The 27763-nt window shown below is 30.8% G+C and overlaps 2 protein-coding genes and 1 non-coding gene across 6 annotated transcripts in view; 2 read left to right on the top strand and 1 right to left on the bottom strand.

Moving 5' to 3' along the window:
- LOC119635076 overlaps window positions 1-27763 on the bottom strand; it is a 109373-nt gene that overhangs the window by 43603 nt on the left and 38007 nt on the right. The gene's annotated exons all lie outside the window — the stretch shown is intronic.
- Trnap-ugg lies at window positions 3532-3603 on the top strand. The gene has a single exon. It is a non-coding gene; the product is annotated as a tRNA-Pro (tRNA).
- Window positions 16316-27763, top strand: part of LOC119635077 — a 47233-nt gene continuing 35785 nt past the window's right edge. For all 3 annotated transcript variants that reach the window (XM_038029634.1, XM_038029636.1, XM_038029637.1), the window contains exon 1: window positions 16316-16503. In XM_038029634.1, coding sequence (XP_037885562.1) covers window positions 16347-16503 — 157 coding nt within the window. In that variant the 5' untranslated portion in view covers window positions 16316-16346. The remainder of the gene's footprint in view (window positions 16504-27763) is intronic.

The raw sequence follows: 27763 nt of genomic DNA on the forward strand, positions 1-27763 counted from the left end.
GATTTGTAACTATTTTTATTTTGTCAAGCATTTTTATTATTATTAATTTCAAAAAGTTTTGCATAACAACTTCTTTCGCTATGATATACTTGTGAAAACAAAAAAAAAACATTTACTAACAGTTTTTTTTTTTTTTGAATATCGAGAAACTGTTAATAAAACCGCTTTTAACGTCAAGGTCAAGTGAAAACCGCACCTTGCAGATAGATAAACGTGCGTGTGTACGATGGCTAAAATTAGCTGCTTATTAAAGTGTTACTCGTGACGCTATTCGTTTCGCTGCACGTATCTCAAAATTTAAATATTTAATAAAGATCTTAAGTTATTTCAAGTATATTTAATTGCGAATAGATTTATGATTTTCTTTAATTAATAATCTTTAGAAAATCACAATTCATATTTTTAAGTCGAATTTCGGACCCTATTATAATGTTTTGTAAATATAACCAACTTTGCATTCCCAAGTATATATATAAACTATTTTCGTCTTGAGACGAGTCTCTAATATAGAAAATATTGAGCCCTTTTATATAAGTTATATAAGTTATTATTGTCTTAAGACGAATCTCTGATGTAGTATATATTAAGCCCTTAATATATTAAAATACACATATATTCATTTAACGTATGGCTCGGATTGATAACTGTCCGTACTATAAGGATCAATACTTTTTAGTTTCCTCGATATAATTATCGCAATTTTCTTATATTCATTTTGGTTTTTTTTTTCTTTATTTTTCTCGGTTCACTTAGTGTATACGAGAAAGTTTCGCACTGATATGTGCTTTAGCTTAGTATTGCTACAAACTGAAGCAATTCGTTTTCTCAGAGATTCTATTGTTTGTTTGGTTATTATAAGCTGATCAGTCCTATTCTGGAAATTGGTTTGCGTAAGCAAAGTAAACAATTGAAACAGATCCCTTAATGAACTCCTTCAGTATTCTAAGGCTATTATGAATTTATGCTTAAGCATCTTAAACTATTTTTGGGGTGTGATCAAATTATTTATGCCCGTCTTCCGTATTGTCTGCTTTATACGCTTTCGAAGACCCCGTGTTCTTTTTGATCTATGTATCTGTTCCGTTTGTCGTCATGAGTAAGCTGTCAGCAAAGAAAAGCTTAAACAGTGAAGTCAAGTAAGAATCTTACGCTTATTAACATTATGTGAAGCCACCTGTTTTTTTCACTCGTAGATTTGATAGGAAAAAAAAGAAAATAAGATGAAACGATGCCGTGAAGCATTACAAACTTGCGCAGTATGTAACTGTGCTGACACATATACGCACTTAATGGAATAAAAAGATACTTTGGATAGTAAATATCTATAAAACTATAGAGAAGAAAATTATAATTTTTTCTGCGAATGCTAAGAATTCTAATAAACTAAAAAAAATTCTTATGATGATCGTAAAGTATAGTTCACCATCATCACTAAGATACCAAAAATAGTTCTTTTTATATCCTACTCTTGGCCACTTGCGGTACAAGAGTACATGAAGTTCCTTCGAACGCGAACAAAACGCAGACGAACTTTGGATGAATCCACTTTTTATCACGTGAGCTACGTTCTGCAACGATGTCAACTTGTCTGTCCGTCCACAATGCATTATATGAACAACTGCATTAAACGAAATGGTGAACCGTGGCTCGTCCTTGTCCTTTTTTTTAATATGACCAGAAAAAGGGAAGCGGATAGGGTGGAGAATTCTTTCTGGTTTTAAAGATGCTTCTTCAAAGATAGCTATTTATCTTGAATAAATTATATCGAATGCGAAGCTTGACGAAATATTGCTCTTAACCGTACTTAGTAATAAGTTATTTTAATATTGGGAAAATACATTACGAGTAAAAGCAATAAAATTAGTGCATAGTTTTTAAGAAGGAAAAAGAAAATAATGCTCATGATCTTTACATTGTAAAAAAATGTCCCTCGAAGTTTTTAATTCTTATATTGTTTTGAAATTGTATTGAATATTCATCTGCTATACATTATTTAAAACATTAAGCGAAAGATGTATCCAATTTGTATTTTGACATAATTGAATAAATATTTCTATAGTTCCATATTTTAAAAGTTAAAATTTAGTTAATTTTCAATTTTAAAATATATTTTCATTTTTTAAATTTTATAATTTAAAAAAAAAAAAAAAAAAAAAAAAAAAAAATAAAAATAATATTTGAGTTATTTATCGGCATCAAAAATAAAAAAATTTAATAAATAAATAATATTTGAGTTATTTATCAGCTTTTAGCGTAATTAGTGTGCATGCATTTGTAAATCTAAATTGAAAGCAATTTGCTTTGATATTCAAAGTGAAAACACTTATGTTCAAAATTGAAAAACAGTTACGTTATAATCAAATATCAAAAGTAAGTTATTTTTTAACATTAAATATTTCGATTATAGAATATCTTTATCTTTGACTTACGTTATGCTATCAAAACTGTACATATTAGTTTTCTAATTAATTGCGATAATTAAAATAAATAAAACAATTTGTCATCTTCCTGTATATATATATATATATTTATATATATATATATATATATTTACAAATAAGAAAGAAAGCAATATTTATTAAAGTCAAATATTGGACTTTGAGTTTGAACATTTTTTTAATTTCAATAAACAAACAAAGGAACAGAGGGACAAGATTAAATCATTCGAACCAAGCGCTTTTCAATTGTCACCGTAGTCCTCTGGTACTGGAACTCAACAAGCATTAACTAAATAGTTCTTCATTTAAAACGTTAAAGCTCATAAATTCAAGGGAAAGAAAAAACAAGATACTTGGTCGGCAGGAAATGCTTTCGGAAGTAGCCCTTATCCAGCTTTAACAAGCGTTGAGGTAAAGTTTACAATTGATGCTAATATTACTGATTTCGTAATCTTCGCTACTTTAGTTTTTGGGCATGTATTGAAATGTGTTTGGCTTTAGCTTATGATCTGGAAACGGTGCCAGCACTTGGTTTTCATTTTCCAATTGGATGAAGAGATGAAAGCAATTAAACTGAAAAGTAATTGAATACTCTATGAAGTAAACATATTTAAAATTAAGAAGTGCATATATGCAGTGTGCCATCTCGAATAACAAACGGAGACTAATGTAGTATATCTTCCGTGTGTAGGGCTATTGCTAAGAAAAAATATTATCATGGCTTTAAAACCGCGAAAATGGATGAAGAACTTTGAAATGGCACTTAAGCAAAAGATCTTATAAGCACCTTGTTCGGATATAAAAACAAAATGGCTTACGCGTATTTTTTTCCAAACAAATTCTTAAATAATATCAGTAACGCCTAAAGTTATCTTACATTTGTCGTCTAATTTCAGTCTTTTAAACAACGTAGAGAAAAAATGCAGCATGCATTTGATGTATTAATAAAAATCATTATGTAGCTATATGCGCTTTGCTTACAATTCATTTTATTACATTGTATCAAAATTAAAAAAAAAAAAAAAATGCATCATATAATACTCTGTACATAAATTGCGGAAGTAAGTGAATGCTGTAACAAAAGATTGCATGCGGCTCAATGGTCTAGGGGTATGATTCTCGCTTTGGGTGCGAGAGGTCCCGGGTTCAAATCCCGGTTGAGCCCGTAAATGACTTTTTTTATTAATTGATTTATTTAATTAATTTAATTTTTTAAATTTTAATTTATAATTTTATCAAAAAGTGACGCGTATTTGTTTTTCATAAATATTCAATTAAAAAGTCAATAAGGATAATATATATGCTTGTTGTGTGCGTGTGTGTATGTACTTTCGTTTTGTCAAGATTGGCAATATGCATGCAAGCACTTTCTTCACTTTTATGTTGCAAATTTCGATTTTAGTCATCCTGCTTCCTAGTCAATGAAACGTTGATGAAATTTATGCCATTCTTTACAGTATCGAAACAGATTGACTTATTTTTTCTTCGCAAGTAAATATTTGAAAAATAAAAGAAAGAAATATGAAGAACGATGTGAACAAAAGTCAATCTATAGAAAGAATCTCGCTATGTAGGGAGCGCATATATGAACAATGAATCAGAATTTCTATTTCTAAATCGTTGATGAAACGAAATGAAATCAAGCATTTTCTTACGAAGTTGATAAGTAGCGATGAAGAGGTGAGCTAACGGCAGCAAAGCGCGAATTGACGCCTGCTAATGGGTGATTCTATGCAAAAGCTGCTTCAAATATCGATTCCGCTCTCTATTGGCAACAACAATGCCAAAGATACAATATCCAATTAGGACAATACAACCCTACTCGTAGCTGTAATGGCCAAGAAGTGAATGCTTCTTTGACCTGGTAGTTTTCAAGCGTCCAGCCTGCGCCTTGTTCCGTTCGACTTTTATTTGTTTCGCTCCTTGCAGAAAAATCTGTATGATATTATTAAGATATTATTACAGATCGTCGATCGAAATGCAAAATGTTTGATTCAATGAATTTTATCGAAAATACAGAGATTTTTGAAAAAACGCCACGAAATATTTTCCTTATCAAATCAACACGCTTTTGCTAGAAAAGATAATAAAAGCAGAGATTTTGCGCGCTTCGTGCCATCAAATGGCAGATCTATGATCCGTTTGATATAAACGCTTAGAGCACTTTTGGCCTGTTAGCACATTTGTAACAGGCCCAAGATAAATATTGGATTTTGTGCATCTGCATTTTTCCCTCCTTCCGTTCTCACTCTCATAAGATAAGATTTGACATCGAGTACTCCAGCAATGAAAATTAGGATACGAAAGTTTAAATTTTTATTTAACTGTGATGGAGAATGGTGCGATTAGTCCGTGAGTAAGGAATTATGCAACTGGGTCGATGCCGATCATGGGATTCAAAATATTTGAGAACTACGCGGTAACAAATCTGAAAAGTGTAGTTAGGCATTAGTGCGTTAAGACGCCCTTCTGTGAAGCGATTTTTTTTTTATACCCTACAACACTTGTGGTACAAGGTATATTAACTTAGTACGATCATATGCAATTAACCCATAGTACTATAGTAATTTCATATAAAAATGAACTCTACAAAATTTGGACCATCTACGCCTATTTTTCAATCTTGATCTTTATAAAGATTAAACTTGTACTACATTAGGTTGCGTTTTGGATCTGCTTGCCCATAAATAGGCACTTGAAAATAAGAATTGCGTTGGACAATGTGGTGTAGGGTAACTTGGAGAAGTTCTCCAAATTCTTCGCATTTCAAGATGTGTGTCGGCTTAAGTCGAATATCGCTAACTTAGTGACTCGCTTCTATTTTTTATCACGTAGACGCACAGTTGACCTTACTGAATGAAAAAAATATTTATATCTTGCGCTGTGTCGGAACAGGGAACTTTATTATCTTTTTCATTAAAGGGCATTGTTAACAATAACATAAATGCGATTTACACAATAATAAAAAATAATTTGTAGTTATTATAGAGTACATGAGTAAAATTTTGTGGAGAAGTTTTTCCATTACAATTGAATTTATGTTTTATAGCAAACAAAACGAAGTTGCCACTGTGCTACAAACTCATATATGTAAGCGATTGCTACTTAATTATATACTAAGCATATTTCATGGAAAAAATGTTAACTTATAGTTTACTGCAATTTAATTTTAACTTTAATTTTTTTTTTTTTTTTTTCTCTACACAAACGTTCCGCTATGGAAATGCAATCCTCCAGCTGTTATCGTTTTTATGTTTTTTTTTTTTGTTTTTTTTTTTGCCTTTGTGGCACGGCAAAAACAAAAAAAAAAAAAAGAGCAGAGAAGTCCTTTGACTTTATGACGTTTATTTTCAATTAAAGTACCTGCTGCAATCAATTTTTTATCACTTTTTTGCTTTAGGTTCTGTTGTTGACAAGCAATAATAACCGCACTACACGGGCAGCCAACAAATAAACAAAAAAGAAATAGAAAAAACAACAACAACAACAACAACAACAACAACTATACCAGTCATTTTGTTCTTTGATTTTTCCTCTATTCTAAGTTAATGTATAGCAAGCAGGCAAAGGCATCGTAAACACTACCTATTCGATCGCAGATGAATTGCAACTATTACCTTCGACTTTGACCTTCTTGCCTCATTCAAGGCCAACTGAGAAACTGAGAGTAACTTGACTAAAGATCATGTGATTAGATTACTATAAATGAAGATTTATTGTCATTCAATTGTTCGTAACTATAAGGTGGGCGGCCTTGCAACAATTGCTTGGATTCCTTGTTGATTACTTCCGTCCATTATAAGTGATGTAAATGAAACAGTAAACTTAGTGTTTTCTTGATTAAGTGTAGGAGAAAGCAAGCAATGAAATCGACAATAATAAAAGCAAAGCGGGCAAATTCCAGACTTTTAAATCGTTTTAAAAGCCAAAGGCATCCAACAAATAAACAACAACAACAACAACAACAGCAACAACTGCACGCAACAGATGTTATATTGATTTTGTTAAATAGAAAGAAATCTCAACAAGTGAATAAAATTCTTGAAAGTTTTGAAACCGCAAACAATGAAACATGCAACATGGAACATTACAACAATTTAGAATACTTTCAAGAACTAGATTGGCATTGGTAATACTATAGAACCTGGCTGTCTAGCGCACTTGTTTAGTATCTGTGATAAAAATTTTCCCGTTAGTGCAAAAGAGCTTAAAGGACGCGCCTCCAACGCCATTACCATGAAAATTTAACTCTTTGACGGTGAGAGGTATAAAAAATTCGATCACAACCGATTATAATTTTCTTACTTGTTCAGTTTTTTAAAGAATTTTTTTTGAAATTTTCACAAGTTGTTGTTTCGATCTTAGGTAATTGTGCACACTACAGCTTTGTTAATGACATGTGTTTTTATTAAATTTTTTTTTTTTTTTTTGGAAGCGCATCTAATCCACATGAAATTTGAATCAGCTGCAGTGCAATTAGATTTTGTTACATCTCGTTAAACGTTCACGTGCGAGATAAGTAAGATATTTTCAATATGAAGCAGAACTTCGTCTTTAAGCATTTAAATGAATAGAGACTCGTTAGCACTTCTATGTGATGCATGCTATTAGGAGTTGAATGCAAAATATATAATAAATTAAATGAATCGAATGAAGATTAGATCGTCAAGAGAGCATGTATGTAAGATTTTTTCAATTATACACGTAAAACACACACAAGAACCATGTGAAGCAAATTTCAAGTATTATGAGACGACATTATATGAATCTTAACATAGTACACAGTATGATAAAGAAAGTTTACTCAAAATCAGAGACTAAATAGAACAAAAACTATATATATATATATATATATGTAGTTGTAGTTTGGCATCTAGGTAAGGAAAGAAGAAATTAATATGATGGCTGCTACTAAAAAGCTGGCATTTGTAAATAGATGTAGGCTGGAATTTTGTAAATAAATTTATGTATAGCAAGCAACACCTGGACTAAAGTGCATCTGTTTTATTATTATTGGACATAATCACAAAATTTAGCAATAAAATGTTAGTATTTGCTATTTATACACTAGAAGTATTAGTAGTATTAGTAGTAGTAGCAGTAGGAGTAGTAGTTGCAGCAAATATTTATAACATGCACGGTTCACATTAACGTTGAAATGTTGTTATGCAACCGAAATCGTCATCGTCAACATCCACATCATGATGATGAATGTATGCATGCATGCATGTATGTATTTATGTATGTATGTATGCATGCATGCGAGTAAAGTGTTTTGTTATATTTGTTATTTTGCTGTTATATACTGTGAATCTGTTTTTATAGGAGCCATTAGACTCGATTTTATTGGACAGGTGGCAGGCACAATGCCACACGTATAAAACTCACACACACATTAAAAATCTCATTTAGTAGCAAACCACAACAAATTGCTTACCACTCTTGAGTTCATGTTTTGCACATATAAATGCAACAACTTATGCAAATACATTTCGAGGTAAGTTTGCAATTTTTGAATTTGTCTCGTTTGCTTTTCTGTTATAAAGAGTAAATTAATTAATTCACTGACATGTTATACGCACTGTAGGCATATGAATGAATGAATGAATGAATGAATGATCTGTATATTATTGCATTTGATATCCAAATATAATGTCTTTACGCAAGCCATGGATTAAAATGCTGAATGTATGTATCCTTCCGTTTTCAATGGAACTTTTCATCCACATTCACAAGTGATTCTTTTTATGCGCGTATAATTATGCACTAAATGGTTAAACATATTGTAAACATGATTAGTTTTAGTTACTTTTCATTTCATCTTCTTCATTCATTCACTTATTCAATCATTCATTCATTCATTCATTCATTCATGCACCTATCATCAATTTTGAAAACAAATCAATTCAGTGAAAAGTAAAAAAATGCATATTACTATTATTACATAATATTTTATGGCTTTGCGGTGAACGTTAAAAATTTTTCAATTTCTTACTGATTACAACGTAAAAAATAGTAAAGAGAATGTTTTTTTTTTTGTTTGTTTTCGTAAAGCATATTAAGTAAAATTAGTTAAATAAATATACCGGCCTATCGGAAGTTAAGCTTCATGGAGTTGAAGAGAGAAGACAGTTCTTTCCCCAAGTACTGACAATGCACGGGATAGGTTATCTTTTACGACAACTCGAGAAGATATAGTGAAAATTCACTTTCATACTCGATATCGTACGTCGTCGCTGATGCTATTTGTGTACAATTTTTCGGAATCTCGCAGATAAATGATGAAAACGTTATTCATTTTGTCTAACTTATGCAAATTTCTTAGTTACGGTTCAAGGTCGCGGTTAAGAGAAGCCCCTTCTTAACTTACATAAGTAAGGAGCTACTTTACTCTTCACTTTCTGCGACATGGGTAGGTGTAATGTAAAACTTGATTTAAAAAATTAGTTATCAGTTAGCTGAATGTTCAATAACCGTTTTTTCTATTTTCATGCATCTTCATGGAGGAGCGATAGGTTGATACAGCTTAGCCCCCCCTTAATAACAAAAATTGATTTCTTTTCTTACTTGTTCTCCTTTCAATACTCAAATCTTGAGTAATTATGCAAACGAAGTATATTTTAATTGATTTCGGGAAGTTATTTTTATGCCAAACTATCATCAATCAGCTTTCTTGATAAAACATTAAAAATTTGTTCTCTTAAGAAACTTATATCCGGAAGATGTCGCGATCCAAATTGGGTAGTGTTGATCCTCCTGATCGAAATACTACTACGGACACATTTTCATCGTCAAAAATATTAAAATGTGCACGTTTTTGTCATACAAAAGTTTGCTTTTCGTGGGAGCGCTTTTAGAAGAAAAGGTCCAACAGCAGGTCTATCCGTTGCAAATCATTTACATCACTTTAGTATGATGAAATATTATTTTTGGATTTTTGTTGAGAAATTAAAAAAATTGGAAATTTTTTTCATGTAACGACTTTATCGAATAACATGATAATATGTGATCATAATGTGTTATATGAACATTGGTTTTGAAAATCAAATTTCCATAACGTTTGTCCTCGAACGAAACAATGTCGCCAACTTTGTTAAAATGTCTCAAAAATTGAGATCTCTAAGTTGAATGCCTACGCAAAAATCAAATGGACGGACAGACAGACTTAATTTGATTCTGAAAACGGTTCGGTATAATGAAAAATGATTCAATCTGAAGTCCATTTGCAACACGTACCAATGTTAGATATAATTTAATCGCACGGACCCAATGTTAGTACAATCTGTACCACAAGTAGGATTTTGGGGGTAAAAAAATTACCTGATATATCAAAATTTTCATTTTGAGAATTCTTTTTTTTTTTTTTCAGTTATATTATTTAACCTTGGATAAAGGCTTCCCAAAAACTTCAGACAATTTATGTTCAATTGTGAAGTTCTAGTTGTTTTCTGTTGCATTTTTTATGACAATAACACGCTTCAAGGCGCTTACCAACTTTTTCTAAATCGTGTTTCTCGTAATGCATTTAAGATTCCGATGGTGAAGATGAAAATGAAAGCATACTCAACGGATAAAATTGTAAATGGCATAATGATAACTCAGAAGCAATTCTGACGTCAAGCGTTATATCATTTTTACAATTATTTATGTGTAACAACGAAAGCACAATTTTGCTTTAAAGCATTTATATAATTGTTTCAAAATAATTAAATAAAATTCAAGAAACAAATGTTTATTATATAAGAGCTTAAGAGCTATTAAGAAACAATTTTTAGTTAAGGCGCACGATATTTGGAACGTAAACAAGGCGAAGCTCGAAATATTTAAGGTTATGTTTTACAATCACTTAATGTTAACGATCAAATTTTATGTAATCATTATTATTTGGTGCAAAAAACATTAAAACACATTACGAATTTTCAAATAGCACTTAAGGAAAAACAAAAAAAAGAGCATTTTTTTTTTTTTTTGTTAATAATAAATTTAGAAAAAAAAAAAAAAAATGTATATAAAAAATATTACATAGTTTAATAGATGAGTTTGCTTATTGGCCTCGAGTCGAATCGTTTAATAACTCGCTAGCTATGACACAGGAAAATATGCATTTTATTTATGAGAATATAACCATAAATTGTTGTACATTGAACAAACGTAGGCATATAAGAAAGCTTTATATATAAATCTATAGCTTGACATATATATATACATATATATATATATGTACTTCAAATATATTATAACGTGTTATAATGTGTGTAAATATAAAGAACAATGTAAAACGACATAGCGGGCCAAGACCTACTATTAAATATCTTACAAAACCCCAACATTGTTCATATCATAAATTTAAATTAAGACGTCGTATGAGCGAGCAGTGGACGAAAAAAACGTCCGATCCCGAAAGATTCATCCTTTAATCGAGACATGTTGTTGTAAAAAAATTTGATCAACATATCTCTTACAAGTTGCGAGAAGAAAACAAAACGGACAGACGGTGATTTTGAATCGTATGGTATAATAAAACTCAGTATCAGAGTCGATCTCAAGACCTTCCGGGTGTTGCATATATCCGCAAAAAACTTAATATTTCCTTGTAACACGGATGGTGTAGGGTGTAATAAATAACTTCTAAAGTAGAGAGACGTTCTGCTCAATAAAAAAAAGTGAAATTAAGTAGAAAAACTGGATAAAGATTAAATGACACGAAGCTTAACCGGGTAAAAAAAAATTTATTTGGAAATGAAGCTGAATAAAAAATTAGCCAAACTTTACATTATTCCCGTCCACCATCACATGGAATCGTTGTAAAAATTATTCAAAATGGCCGACTATCTGCAACCTGCACGGACCATAGCCACATTTTTTTTAACATATATATGTGTATATATATATATATATGTACATATATAAACAGATTCATTACAGCAGTAGCTGATCAAGTGAATAACTCGCGATATCTTGAAAACAACTTTTTAAACAGTCCACCTAAACGTTTTGCATTTCATTTCGAAGCGACATGTGTTATAAATTGATTCTTTTTTTTTTTTCCTTTTTCATTTATTTTTTTATTATTTGTCAGGTCATGGTTACATTGAATAATGTTGGGCTAAACTAATCGAACGATCTTAACTCATGGCAATTTTAAAGTTATCTCACCAATTAAAAACACGTAAACTGACGAAAGCGAATGATTGAAGTAACGCGTAAAATCATTTCAACAACTGTCAGGGTAAGAAGAAGCGGATTTGGGATGAGGAAATCGCAATCTCATACACAACGTCGTACATGACATCGGCTTACCTAAGAAGAAGCTCTTTTATGAAATGATCATACTGACGGATGCATTAGCAAGCCTTAAGGCGCAATTTAATCGCAAAGTTGTTATATTAATGGTTAGCAGTAAAATAATCCATCATCTCCTACAGCGATAGCATCGTCTTTTTCAGGAACATTTTTCCAAATTCTCTCGCTACGTGATACCATTTCAATGGAAAACTTTGTATACTTCTTGAGATCTTGCCAAATTGATTTTGGCCTTACATACCTTCCGCACCACCACCACTTACAACCACCTATATATGAAAGCACTTCTTCATGTTTGTTGATCCGGAGTCTTTTTGTATATGTTTTGAATCTTATTTAAAAAAAAAAAAAAAAAAAAATTACAAACAATACGACAAAATTAATTTATCTTCATTCGTCGATAAGGTAGTGAATATAGAAATAAAAAACTTAGAAAGTCCGTTAATATCCGTTTTGCTTTATCATTGTTAAGCAATTCATAGTTTGAAATTCATGTCTTAATAAAATAGTTTTTTATTAAAAAATCTCTCTTTTCAATTATCATCACAAACGATAGCTGATGTACAGGACAGTTCGGTAGTCATGTGCCAATAGAAAGCTTAATAACTATAAACTAAAGGCTTAATTACGAAATCAAATACCAACAAGCTATTAAAGCACACTTCATCATCTCCGAAAAAAAAAACAAAAACAAAAAAAAAAAATTAAATATAATAATTTTAATGTGACCCGTAACAATACTAAAAAAAAATTTCTTTAAAACTAATTACCAGAAAGAGAAAGAGAGAGAGAGAGAGACAGAGACAGAGAGCGAGTCAGATTCACAGAGATTTTATTTTCAATTTCAAAGTAATTAAATTTTATCTATGTGTTAAAAAAAAAAAAAAAAAAAACGTAAACAGAGAAATAATTTAGAAAATATACATATGCATATATATATATATAAACTGCAATTTCACTCTTTTGCTCTCAAAATCGCAAGTCGATAACACCGTACCGCCGAAAACATGTGAGAGCTCATTTGTGATCTACAACAACTAGTTTTTTTTTTTTTTTGCTCAAAACAAAGTAAAACAAAAAAAAAAAAAAAAAAAAAAAACATTCATTTTTTTTAATGCTTTTTTTTTTTTTTTTTTTTTTTTTTTTTTGTTTGTTTTTATTTTGCTTTTATTTTTATTTGTTTAAGCCGAGTTTTAAGCTGTTATGTGTAAATGTTTGATTAAAAATTGTTCAACATTGTCATTTAAGAAACAGTTAGTTGTTGTGCGTGGTTATGTTAAAAACGTTCATACCATTTAACCGGGAATTTTCATACGAATCATCGTCAATGTGGAAGTTTCGTAAAAAGTGAAATTGCCAATGCAGCTGATGGTAGCGAAAAAACTTTATATGTTTCGTTTTATTCATTAAATTTTTTTTTTATTTATTTATTATCGTGTTTTACAATCTAAATTACCAAAAAAAAAAAAATAAATAAATAAATAAATAAATAAAAATAAATTTTAAATGCCTTTAAAAACATATATGTAATGCATATATTTTTTGCAATTAAAAAATCATCTTTTATATTAAAAGGCGGAACAAGTTAAAATGAAAAAGCAACAAAATAAATTAAATGGAAAGCAAATCGCGACGAACTTTTAACAAATAATTTCTTTTTTTTTTTTTTTTTTTAATCTATGCAAGTTTATCTATCTATCTCTACCGATCCTGAATGACAAAAAGCCAACATGTATATATAAATAAATAATAAGAAAAAAAAAAAAAAAATGCTTTATTGCTGTCATTATATTATTTATTGGATGCCAAGACAGTTCGTAGAAAAAGTGAGAGCAAGAGTGCACATATGGCTTACCAATAATCTATCCCAGGCAGCAATAACGATATGATATACATTGTATTTATTTCATATTTATTTTCATCAGGAAAATATAAGAAAAGAGATTAAAAAGAAAATGTTAATTATGCTAGAGAAATACTTTAAAGAAACTAAAAATTTTGATTTTTTGACAATAAGATCGAAAAGCTTATGGTTTGAGATGAGCTCGTAAATGTCTCTTAATGCTTCTATCAGTTAAATATTCTCCACCGATCATTCTTTGTTATACTAGATCTAATGGAAAATTATTTTAAACGATTTCACCTTGCCTTGTGACGAATCATATCACGAAGTGACTCTTAGTCACTTACGACAATCTTGGGAATAGTTAAGGGGTTATTTGTTTTATTTATAGTTTCAATCAAATTATTCAAAATCGATTCGAAAGTCATCGCTTGGCAAGATTAAACACACCTCTCATCCCTGATCATGTTACCTTACATAACCAAATTCTGACCTTATTCTCTCAATCTCAATTATAATCATAATCGGATTGTGTTGGGTCCGATAGAATTGTCAATTAATTTCGTTTGACTTGCATTGCATGTCCTGCAAATGAATTGAAAGAAGCTTTATTCATCGTGGCGTATGAGAAATATAAATATAATGCAATGGATAGCAAATTATCCCGATCGATTTAAAACATTCAGATGTGTGCGTTAAAAACCGAATTAATTCAAACTCTTTCAGTAATAACTTGTAATAGTTATTTTCATTTTAATCCTGTACCTGAAATTTAAAAATGGCCATGGTTTGACCACAAGAGAGTTTCGTTTATTTGAGAAGTTGAAAAACTTGAAAAATAATAAACCTTTTTCTAGAAAGAAAGACGAACCAAGCTCATAATTAATATCCGTTAGAGTTCTTTGAATAATGATATTTTTTTAAAGGGACTACAAAAAATCTTTATTTTTATATTTGTACTACGATTGATGGACACATTGAAATTCTATTCCATGGCTTTCTCCCCATTTGGGATACTTAAATTATTTCATTCAAGCTTCAAAAGAGATTGACGGTCTTTAGTTAATGTCATCCATTGCGACTTTAAGAAGAGACACGATTCCTACGAACAATTTCACGTATGGTTAGTCCTGTCCATTGTTATGTCGATTATGTGTCGATATCGGATGTCTTAAGCCAACAAGTTATTAAAAGTTTTATTTTTTTCTTTCATATACTAAATACGTTATGGGAAAAGAATAACTTAATTAAGGAGCTAATGGTAGCTAAAAAAAAAAAAATATGAGGGCAAATAAACAAAGCTAAGCAAATACTAAACTAAATAATACTATAGTCATTCTAGATTCCTTAGAAAAGCAAGTAATAATATTAGAAAGTATTCTAGAAGGTATTCATGCTTTAGAAAATCAAGTAATATTATTAGAAGGATTTCTCTGGGATGAGAAATGATATGTCTCTTTATGCTTCAAGTTTTACAAGCGCGTAAGAGCTGTACATGACCGCATATTGTATCCTTGCTGCTTTACATTGCAAATATTCTAAAAGGGTCCTCCATTTTCTCTCCCCTTCCTAATGAAGAGCATCGTTCTTCTTTAATAGTAAAATCCTTCTATTAGTTCGAATCATAAGTAAAATCCGTTTCTCTTTCAGACTTTGATTTTGTTTTCATTGCACAACAAGGAGTTAATTGTAACGTATTTAACCTTTTTGTTACAACTCTTGTTAATTGCCGTAGATTTTGCTCCAATATTGCCTTTAAACGCTTGTCGTCGAAGTCGAAAGGACGTCCCATTTTTTAAGGTCGTATCTCCAGAACGGAATTTTCCAAACCAATTTCTAACTGCCCGATCAGGTATCAGTCCTTCACTATATACGCTGCATACTTTTTCAGCTGCAGCCTTAGCGTTATTGCCTTGTGTAAATTCCCAAAGCATTAAGGCTTAAATATGCACATTTTGACTCTTCATTTCAGAGACTAAGAAAAACAGTGGTATGTTATAAGCACTACATAAAACAATTGACAAAAGACTAACTGACTGAAGCCTAATCTGTAGAGTGAAAACTTGTTGTTTCAGCGACTTCGAGTGGGTAAATACAGATTCACAACAACAGCAGATTCTACCTAGATGCATTGGAAGTTACTTTTGACACGACCTAATATTTAGTAAACGTATTAGATGACCTTAATAAGTTCTAAGCATCGGAATGATTTATAGGTCAAAGACCAAATACTATAAAAATGGCATACAAGAGATGAGAGGCACTTAGTAGAAGAATTACGTTAAACCGACTTTTAGCTTTAGAACGGTATATGATCTAGATAGACATTGTGATACTAAAATTTTTCAAAATGTAATTGATTAATTGGTTCTTGTGATTGTAAAGCGAAACTTTGTGTACAACGAAAGTGTGAAATTTACTTACAAATTTAAGTTTTTAAAAAAAAAAAAAAAAAAAAAAAAAACGAAAAATATATACATAGCGAAGATAATTAAAAATATTTTTGTTAATTCCCTTTTTAATGAATGAAATTTATTTATTTATTTATTTTTTTTTGTATAAATATTGCAAATTTTATTCAATCATAATAGCAATGTTTTGTAATAAAAATGTTGATTATATTGAATTAAACAGCGTAAATAATTATTTTCGTTTAATAAGAGAAAAGAAAAATCGTATTAGCCGCGGCAACAACAACAAAATAAAACAAAACCAATAGCCAGAAATAAATCAAATATATATATATATATATATATATATATATGCATATATATAAAGGCTTTCTGAAGCAACAGAAGAAACATCACTTTTGTGGTTTTAACGAGCAATTGCTTGCTCGCACATACGAACGGTCAAAACCACATTTGGCCACAATAAACATGGCTGCGGTCAATTGGTTTTCTTTGGTACTGGCATTCGGTAAGTGTTTAGTGCAGTGCAGTGCAATGCAATGCAGTGCAATGCAATACATTTTGTTATTTATATTATTATTTAATAATTATGCAATAGCACTTTTTTTTTCTTTCTTTCTTTCTTTCTTCTTTTCAATGAATGTATGTGCACAACAAAGTATATATTATACGTTAGTTTCTCGATTGAGTTCACTGCAGAATAATAGAATTATTTCTTAAATTAGATATACATTCCTATGAAAGATTTGAAAAAATTTAATGGGAGCGTATCACGTTTTGCAAAGATTTTTATATATACAGCAAATAAATAAATGTAAATGAATGGATTGACTTAGTCCTACCAATGAATAATATTTTATAATGAATAAGATTTCTTTTCAACGGCATCGAATAATTCAATGAAAAATTATGAGTCGTGTTTAGTTGTGTCATGAGAGAGATATATAAATTTATATCCAATACTGGAGGCTGTGTTTTGTAATCCTTAGGTAAAAACAAAACAAAACACAAAAAAAAAAAATTAATGCCAACGCAGATGCAGATAATATATATTAGTTTGCTATTTGGAGTTTTACGAAATATAATACAATTTTTGAAAAGAAAAAATTCACCAAAACTTTTCGATATAATCATAGAAAATGATAAATTGCTATCATTGGGTTTGTGAAAAAGGTCAAAATGTACGCGCAACTACTTCTATGCTTATTGCGTTAAGTCTGAAAGCAGAATTGTGAAGAGTTCTTTGCTCAAGCTTTTGCTTCCTCTTCCTATATCGGTTACGTTACACTTATTAGGGGACGAACATCCCTTAAGTTATTGGTCATATTAAAAAAAAAAAACAACAATAATAAGTAAATGTTAAGGAAATTTATTAGGAAATTTTTTACAAAAATGTGCAGCAGAGTAACTTTTTTCAGGGCTATGTTAGTTTTCCTTAATTAATTCTTCGCAATCCTGTGTCGATTGTGTGTCGACATTGTACCGCTTTGCCGATAGAGACTCGACATATATATGACTTTAAACTGTTGGTCAAGTGGTCATAGGTAGGATAGAAAAAAAAAAATTAGATATGCCAAGGGTTAGAAGAGATGGCCGTGGATTTGACTCCTTTAGTTTTCTCTCTCATGTCGTTAAGAATTCAAAAAGTCATCAGTGGGAAGTTTTATACGTTAATCTTTTTTATTTAATTGCATTTTATAATAGTTTCCTGTTATCTATGAGCAAAAGTAAGGATTTACTTAAGATCTATCCTTAACGTTAAAATCAAAGTCATATTAAAAAAGGAAAAGTTTCTCTCCGACTTTCTTAATGGCGAGCAACTTTCAATAGTTCTTCTTCTTTTTTTTTTTTTTTTTCTTAAGATCATGCTAACGACCATCATTGGTTTAGCGGTTTAACAACAATGCACGCCAACCTTTTTTAAAAACTAATCTTATGCTAAGCCCAAAAAAAAAAAAACGCCATGACTTTTGCGACAACTCAATACTAAAAGAAAACTTAATTCAAATATCGATTTGCTAACATTTCGACATAAATATATCCTTCAGGCCTAAACATTATTATTTATTAAACTATAAAATGATTAACAACTACCAAAAGCGAATAGTATAACTTATTGTTTATGGTATGCATTTATTTAAACAATAGAAATGGAAAAAATTGATTTTATAAAAGTAGAATATTATTAAACATATCTATGTATAAATTAATGAAAGCAATAATCAGCTATGATTTTTTTTTATTACATACTTAGCTAATACCACATTTTACAATTGTAGTGTACGTCGTGTAGAGCTGAGAAAATGTTGGATATTATTTTAAAATATTCCAACAACAACTGTATGCAAGCATTTAGTGCATTAGAAAAAAGTACAATGTTTGAGATTGATAGAACATTAAGAAATGAGGGGAGGATAGGAAAAAACCTAATGCTTACGGATGTGGACAAAACTTGTACTTAATGTTAGTCATTTTTATCTATGCAGACAGAATTCGCTTTTGAGGACTACAGCGATTTTTGTCATGGCATTGATGAAACTAATTATCGCATATTTCTACTGGGATATTCGATGTTATTATCTGTTGAAAGGTGCAATTTGGGCTCGTGGCATCACACTAAGATCGCGCGGGTTAATTTAAATATATTTTCAACATTTGATCTTCAAGAAAATAGTTAAAGCCGGTAAAGTTCCAAATGTCTTTCGTGTCTTTTATTTATGTGAAGAAACAAGAAAAAAAAAAAAACACAAACATTATTCTCTACTTTATCGAGAGCTTAATCTGTACTTGAAGAAGTTTACCTGTCAACCGACGACAATATATATATAAAGACGAAAAAGTAATAAAAATCCGGATGGAAAAGACAACATATTAATTAGTAAGACAATTATAAATGAGCAAAAGCACTATGATAAGCCATGACCCACTACTAACTACCCTACACCATCCTACAGTTACTCATGTAATGTGCTATTCAAAAAAAGGGGAGAAGTGGTTCGATCATTCGAGCATTCGCTGTTGGGTAAAAAACACGTCGATGTACCAGATTTCATTAAAATACCTCAAAAGTGCAGGCACGGACAGACAGACGGACAAGTTTAAAACGATTCAAAAAATGATTCTGAATAGCTCATATCAAGTTCTTCTGGGTGTCGCATATATTCGCACCAAGTTAAAATGCCTTTGTTCAACAAGTGGTTTAAACATATGCGAAATATAAAAAAAACTTCTTAAGTGAGAAAAGTTCGATATCTTTGACAGCCATGAATTTTAATATAATTTAAAATATAAATAAATTTTATGATTTGATTTTATATTATGGTAAGATCGCACAGTCATCTACAGTCATTTGGGTAAATAAATCAATTCGTTTTGTAAACCATTGTAAATACTAGAGAGTTTCTTTTTCACAAACCAATATAAAAATTCATTAGAAGGATTGAAGTTAATGTCAGACACGGATCTCATTGATTAATTTTCTGGACCATAAAGAATTTTAAATCATTTCATAAAAAAGCCAGAAATCGATCTTCTTCTTCTAATCTTGTTTTTATCTCGTAATCATTACATTTGGTTGGAGGAATCCTTCAAAGTCATCGGATGTAAATTTAAACTGAGAGAACTTATCTACCAAAAGTTTTAGTTTGCTTTTTTCGGATATGAGCCCTTCTAAAGACCAGGGAAGGTGGTCTAATTGACCTAAATAGAGTGAACTATAATCATAAGATAACGAACATATTTCCAAGTCTTGCAAGCACTGTGTCAAAAGCAAGGTATATTTGCGAGTAGGATGATGTTGTTGTTGTTTTTTTTACGAATTTTTATTATCATTTTAGAAACAACAACAACAACAACAAATTTTTCGATTGTACAAAGATAACGTGTATCAAAAAGTCGCCCGAAATCGAACATAAATTTTGTTTGTGTTAATTCTATTATATTTTATACAAAATTCAAATGCGCTCTCGCGCATTTAACTTAGCTTAGTTGTTGTTGTGAAACATTCACTTTTGTTTAAACATTTTTTACTTGAACTCTTTATAAATAATTGTAATGATCGTTGCACATATGTGCAAATTGCGCGCCAATGGTTTTCGTAAATTTCATAGAATATCTTTGCAACACAAATGCTTTTTAAAAGTTTATTTATCATTAAATACATTCTAAATCCATTAAGCGCTTTTTATAATATAATGAAGCACTTGTGAAAGAAAACACACAGGTAACCTTCAATGGAAATGCGCTAGAATTTTAATGCCATCATTATACTCTATACTATAATTGAATTTTTTACTAGATAAATATTTATTTATTTAAACTGTGATATTCTATAATATGAGGCGTGCATGATGGACTTTGTTGGATCCTCTATGTAATACATGTTCGGCTTTTCATCGTTATAGTATCGTGCTCAAAGCCTTAAAATTTTAATGGGGGGAAAAGAAAAATTCTCATAATTCTCTCTCTCTCTGTGAAGGGAAACCCCCGATGCTAAAATTAAAGGAGAAACTGTAATTTATCCCGATCACCTTCGATTGATGATTTATTTAAAAATTCTTCCGATTTCTTTCATATTTTATGTTAAGCAGTCATGTGGTTCCATAACGTCGGTTGACTTAAATAATTTGTAATTTATTAATGATATTTTTATATTGTCCGGTTTTAAATGATTATTTCACTTATATAAACATTTATACAAAACTAGAAACTAAAGTCTATTGATGACTATTGATGAAGTTTGGATATGTATATGGTAGAGAGATATTGATATAAAATTTGATAAAAATTGTTATTATAGACTTGAGACATTCTAAAGTACCGTTGCATAAATAAGTGTTAATGAGCCATAACCCCAATATAAAAAGAAAACTTGAAGGTCAGAATTTATAGAAAAACAAACAAGAACACTACAGTGGCCACTTGGCAAAATTACGAAAATATTTCCTAAGACGTACTATTGTGCTAAATACACATTCATTATGATAAAGTTGTAAGAAGAAATGCAAAATGTAAGGATGAACGGACGGATGAACTGATTGTTATGTAAGCATTCATCATACACAATTAACTAATTAGTACAATTATGTCACTCATGTAACAACTTTTCAAAGTAAGGAATTATATGGTATATGGTCGATGAAGCGTTGCGATCCAAATAATCTTTCAAAACATTTATGCTTGTGCCAAAACATGGCCATGCCCCAATTTTCCGCAAAATATTTTATAAATTGCGACTTTCACGTTGAACACAAAATGGACAGACGGACTGACAAGCTTAAATCAATTCGAAAAGTGCTTATAATAGTAACTTAAGATACAAGTATTAACCGCTCCTAATCTTAACTACTCACGCCTACTTTTAGATCCTATGAGAGAAAGCAAGTAAAAGGATGTAAGAAAAACTCATGAAAATTAAAAAAAAAAAAAACACGACAAACAAAAGCTGGTTTGATTTAAACAATATTTTCTTTTTTAATAAAATTTATCTTCACACACCTATACATAAAGTTCAATTATGAACAGTTTCCAATATGTAATTATATGGCTTGTAACGCGAACCGAGCAAGCGAGATGAGTGCAATTAAATTTAATATAGATAGTGGAGCTGAAATGATAGCTGCCTGTAAGCCATCCTATGACTGTTACTAAAAATTTCCGCTAAAAATAGTTAAAAAAAAAAAAAGAAAGAATATTCCAAAAGTTCTTGTAAATTCCTATAGACGAAAATAAAAATGCATATATATATGTACATATACATAAAATATCATCCTAGAGAATATCCATTCCAGTCTTAATTAAGAATCTTTCAAAATCAATATCGCATACTAGCGGCATTGAGGAAAAGTCACACGATACGCACATGCATTCGGCACCTATATGTTAAATGAAGGATTATTAACAACAACAACAACAACCACTAACTAACTGTTAGCTGACAAGTGAAAACCAGATTTTTGTTTCATGCGTAAGCAGAGAAAAACAAACTCTATGATAACCAATCGAAAATTCGTCGTCATTTTGGGTGAATGCACTAAATGCTATCTATATACCAAGAGCATTAATTTAAAAGCAAAAAAAAAGAAAAGCAAAAGAAGGAAAATCCAGTTTTTTCTTTTGCTACCAAATTCGGTAAAAGCAATGAACGCCAATGACTTTCTTAAATTGGTCCGGTTTAATGACAAACTGTGTTCGAATCTTGATACCATTTGCGGCGCAATCACTACTTTTATATCATATAATACCATAGAAACCTACATAAGCGCATCGTTGCCGTCTTAGAGGTTTTCAAGTTTACTTAGTTATAGTAGTAAATAGTAATTTTTCAAGAAATTAACGACTGAGGAAAGACATCTTCAAAAAAAAAAAAAAAAAAAAGGAAAGAAAAAAGTATACTTTTACCAATTTTAGTACTTGAACTGAACTTGAAATTCACACAATTTCATTTCAAGTTGTCTATTTTTCTATGGTGATATGTAACAGTTCAACAAGCAATTAAAGAGGAAAAGAGATTGCTTTTTTTTTTTTAACAATCTCTCAAGTTTTCTCAGCAACTTGTTTTCGCTTGAAAAGTGAAAATTGTAATTTTTTTTTTTTTTTTTTTTTTTTTTAATTTATTTCTTTCATGAGTTTCAAGATCAATGTTAAATACATTGAAATTATTTACATGCTATGCATGGATTGCCTATTATTATTATCTCAAAGAGTTGTTATATTACATAAATTGTATAATAGCGTTAAACATGCAAAACTTGAACTAATAGAAAATAAAATTAAACTTCAATTTCCTTAAAGCAATGTGGATCCATATTAACTTTTTCAATAACTATATTAAGGATAATCTTGATGATCGTGATCTTGATAAAAAAAAAATATTCTACGATCTTCGATAAAAAATCATAAAAGTCCTAGTTGTTGCCCCGTTCGTTAGTGGATAAGTCCCAAGTTCGCATCTCGGCTTTTTTGTCGTCAGTGCAGGCGGAACATTTTGAAGGAAGTAATCAAAGTCGCCAGTTTTTAAGGCTGATACAATCTGTCTCTACTCTATCTCTCTTGAGCGATGCAACGCGTAAAGTTTGAATTGGTTTTCGGGTAAGCTACGTTCCTGATAACACATTTCATAAATAAAAACAAAAAGAATTCCCAAAGAAATTTAATGATATAAATAAATTCGAAACTTATTATCCTAAGAAGGCAAAACAACTAAGAGCGCTAAGTTAGAGGCGTGTCCTTGAAAAGTTTACGTCATTTCCAAAATTCTTTGCAAATATGGAGGCGATATCTTGATTTTCGCTAACAGGAGAATAACAGGAGTTGCGCGGACAAATGGACGGACATGTTTGGATGCATTCCAATTTTGAAACTGGTCAAGAATTTATATACCTGAAGGGTGCTTTAGTTTATGAGTAACGATAAAAAAAAAAAAAAAAAAACAAATTTTCTGCTCCTTTTGAAAACAGTGGTGCTCTCAGTTTAGGTGGCGTTGTGTTCGTGTTCTTCAAGCGATTTTGAATACCAACCTGCCTGCAAGAACTTCCAATATTTTTACCAAAATTGAAGTCGATAGCTTAATTTTTGCAGCCAAGCGAATGTTTACAACAGACATAATACGGACGGACAGACGGACATACTTAAATCGATTTAGATCAAGAAGATGTATACACTTTGTGGGATCTCTGATGCTTTCTTAAGGGCATTACAAACATTTTAACAAAATGGATATACTCCTCATCCTTCAGTGATGGGTATAAATTTTCGTCAAATTCAATGACATTAAACTCCTACCGTAGGATAATTACAGTCGTACTAGCAAACCTAGCACAAAAGAACACATATATTGATATGCAAACCGTATTTTCCAAATAAACTTTACACCGTCTTTTTGCGTTGTTTGGTAACACTTGTTGACTTCCAAAAAAAGTTAAACTTTACTTGAAGCAAATGCTTCTTTCATCTCAGTTGCCTAACCATTTAATAGAAAAATTACAGTTCTCAATATCAAATGGAAGGCATTTTATGCCTATTAGTCTTGACGAAACGATTTTTTATTGTCCGCTCGGCTTTCGGGTATGATATCTGACTGATTTTGGAAGCTTTTAATGATCTTTTGAAATTTTTTATTTTCCGCTCGGCTTTGGGGTATGATAACTGACTGATTTTGGAAGCTTTTAATGATCTTTTGAAATTTTTGAATGGAAGATTGATTCTTCAAAATGTAAATTTCTCTTGTTACCGGGAGGAAACAATTACTAGAGACATTACGGAAATGGCTGATTACATGAGTAATCATTCAATGGAATTATGCGCATATTTATGTTATCAGCTCTTTTACATGATAATTATATATCTTGTGGCTATGTACACTGGCCAATGGCTTTGTACTTAAAATACTAAAAATAAATGCCAATCACTTAAAGGAAATTTATGCAAGTAAGTAAGTTTTTCCTTAAACCCCGCCTCCTCTCCATTTGGATGTGCTAGGTTTTTGTAATCCTGGCGCATATAAGCTTTTATTTCTTTTCTAAATTCCTCTATGACTAAGGTTTGCAGTACAAAGACGTGACGGTGGCTTACACATACTTAGAATATCGAATTGATCTAAAAATTTATGGTTATGCAAGTCTTCTTAGGACTTTTACACATTGGCGATATTGCAAAAGAGATGAAAAAATAGCGCAATCAAAAGAAAAGAAAAATATTTTTCAAATCTTTAGCTTAACGCAATCGCGTCATCCTTCGGTAGGTAAAGCGAACGATTTTATGAAACACTCTCCCTCCTTCTCAAATGTCATCTTGTTCACGGCGTGAAATTTATGTCTTAATAAGTACAAATTTGGGTCATATTGTTTAGGCAAACAGGTGGCAAAACAAATTCATATGCAATGCAAGGGAATCCGTATTGTTTTTCATTTTGTCATATAACTTAAAAATTTATTGTGTTATATACATTATGTTGTGCTATAGATTACGTAAATATAAATATAAAGAAAAAAAAAAAAAAAAAAACAGAAGAAGAAGAAAATTAAACTTACATGCACGCAGATAAGTACAAGACATGAATACACATGAGTTTTTGAGACAAAAAAAGTAAAAGTAAAAAAATCACAAAAAAAAAAAAAAAAAAGAAAAGTAAAAAATATGTTACCATTTAATATAATATATAGTGCAACAGATTAAAAAAAAAAAAAAAAAGAAAGAAAAAAAAATTAAAAATAAAAGAAAAACTTCATGCTCTGATAAATGTTCCTCTTCGATATAATATTAGTAACGTGTCTGCTCTCTTCATTCGCCTCCACTCAATTGGAATAAAAGTAAAGTATCTCAAATATATATTAGCACATCGTGGACTTTTGTCAACTCAAACTGACGCAACGTAACTTGCAGTCATGAAGCTAAGGAGGAAATTTCCAATAATCGAATTGAATCAAATTTGTTAATACCCCTTTTACAGCCCTATTCTGAGCATTTGTTTTTTCTGTTGCGGTTTTCCTAATTTTATCACACATACAACGTCGTCCGAGTTAAATGTGGTTACACAGTAGACTCAACTACAACATAGCGGTTCATGGAAGGCGGATGCGTACATCATGGCAGAAAAATGGCGAGAATCCAGCATGCAAGGTTATTGGTGTCCATATGATTCCCTTTAAAATCTTTAAACTACTAAAAAATTATTGCTTTTAACGGAGAAGGATCTCCATGACCCTTTCCATGTCAACGCTAAGTTTGAATGGGGCTTTTTCCCCCTTGAAAAGTAACATTTAATCTCCACGTGCCACTACGTGTTTCTTTGTCTCGTTTCCCCACTTAATGTAATGTTAATCTCCTTGCACGGGAAATAAAAAAGTAGCATCACTGTAACTGTAAAAAAATGGCTAAAATCACTTTCAATCACCTTGAAATGCTAATTTGAATAACTAGTAACCTATGGTAGTAATGGCTCTGTAACATCGCACAACAATATGACAGAGCCACAACAATTGATATATAACAAGGGGGGGCGTGTTTTTATGAAAAAATTTTCCTAACACATCATTGTTTTATTGACTTAGATGGCCCCCTCAAATATTCAAGTATTATATAGATAGTAATTAGCTTATATCTTATAAGCGTAACAAAATTATAAATGGTCAGAAGGATTAAAATAAGCAATCCTAAGAAATTAGTGAAGTATTGAAAAGAAGAAGGAGTCGATCACCAATATTACCTCTTGATTAAATATAATAAGTTCTTATAAGAAAAGCTTAACCTTTTCCACTGTTTCCACGCATTTCCTATACCAACTTCTAAGTTAAGTTAGTTTCTATTATACATATTCTCTATATAAGAGGAAGAAAGGAAACAAAAATAATTATATATTTTACCTATGCCAACATGACTTTCTATTCAGATCATTTTTGCGCCTTTTTTGCATATTAATTACGCAGTTGATGCTACTAAGTAATAATAAAAGTTAGGAATGCAAAGGGTTAAAAGCAAATTTATTCAGCGATTTATTTAATAAAGAACAAATGCCTGTAAAATTAATATGATTTTTTCTATTTTCGATGTCAGTAGGCATTGTAAACGTAGAAGTAAAGTAAAACGTGTAAAGATCCTGTTACATAACATTTTTGCCAGCACTTTGAATATAAGCTACGTAAGCGTATATTAGGCCGAGTCATAAGCGCCTTTCGTTCTTTTATCAGACTTTCATTTTGCTTGCATTGAATTACGAGGTATTCTACCTTTTTATTACACAAATTGTTGATTAGCGTGGATTTTGACTTGCGGTGAGAAATGATTTGTCTCTTCATCTTTCAATCCTATGCAAGTTTTACAAGTTCATCCCTTTCTTTGCGCGGAAGATCTGCATAAGGTCGCTTCTGCTATCCTTGCTGATTTATATTGCAAATATTCTAGAAGGACTCTCTCTCTTCTCTCCTTTCTTCCCAATGAAGAGCATCGTTCTTCTTTAGTAATAGTAAAATCCTTCAATTAGGTCGATTCATAAGTAATTTCCGTTTCTCTTTTAGACTTTTATTTTGTTTTCATTGCATAACAAAGAGTTAATAGCGAGGTATTCAACCTTTTTGTTAAACCACTTGTTGATTGCCGTAGATTTTGCTCCAATATTGCTTTTAAAAGCTCGTCGTCAAAGTCGGAAGGATGGCCCTTCTTTTAAAGTCCTATCTCCAGAACGGAATTTTTCAAACCAATTTCTAACTGCCCGATCAGTTATCAGTCTTTGACTGTATAGCGCTATTGCCTTGTGTAAATTCCCATAGCATTAAAGGTCGAATATACATTTTGTGATTCTCCTTTTCCCATAGTTTAAAAAAAAACATTTGAACATTTAAAGCATCACATAAAACAATTGACAGAAGATTAACTGACTGAATCCTCATCAGTGTAGTGAAAATAAAAACTTGTTTGTTTTGGCGGCTTATAGTGGGTAAATACGAACAATAGATTCTGCGGAAGTTACTTATGACTCGACCTAATAGATTCATAAAAAATAAGATAAAAAAAGGTTCTTGGGTAACTGACGATGAAAATTAGATTTCTATTTTCCTGACCATTGGCACTTCACAATCATTTAGCAGACTTTTGAACATATCCCTTACAATTAAAATCCACCCAGAGCTCCTCAGATAGAGGATGTATTTAAAATATATAATCGTGATTCTTCTATATGGGCTGCACTAAATATTCAATTTAGAGATGATGAATATTTTATATGAGCCGTAAGCTTTTTGACAGACTTAATACACATATAATGCACACACGAT

This window comes from Glossina fuscipes, unplaced genomic scaffold (genome assembly GCF_014805625.2).
Source record: "Glossina fuscipes isolate IAEA_lab_2018 unplaced genomic scaffold, Yale_Gfus_2 3, whole genome shotgun sequence".
Lineage (NCBI taxonomy): Eukaryota > Metazoa > Arthropoda > Insecta > Diptera > Glossinidae > Glossina > Glossina fuscipes.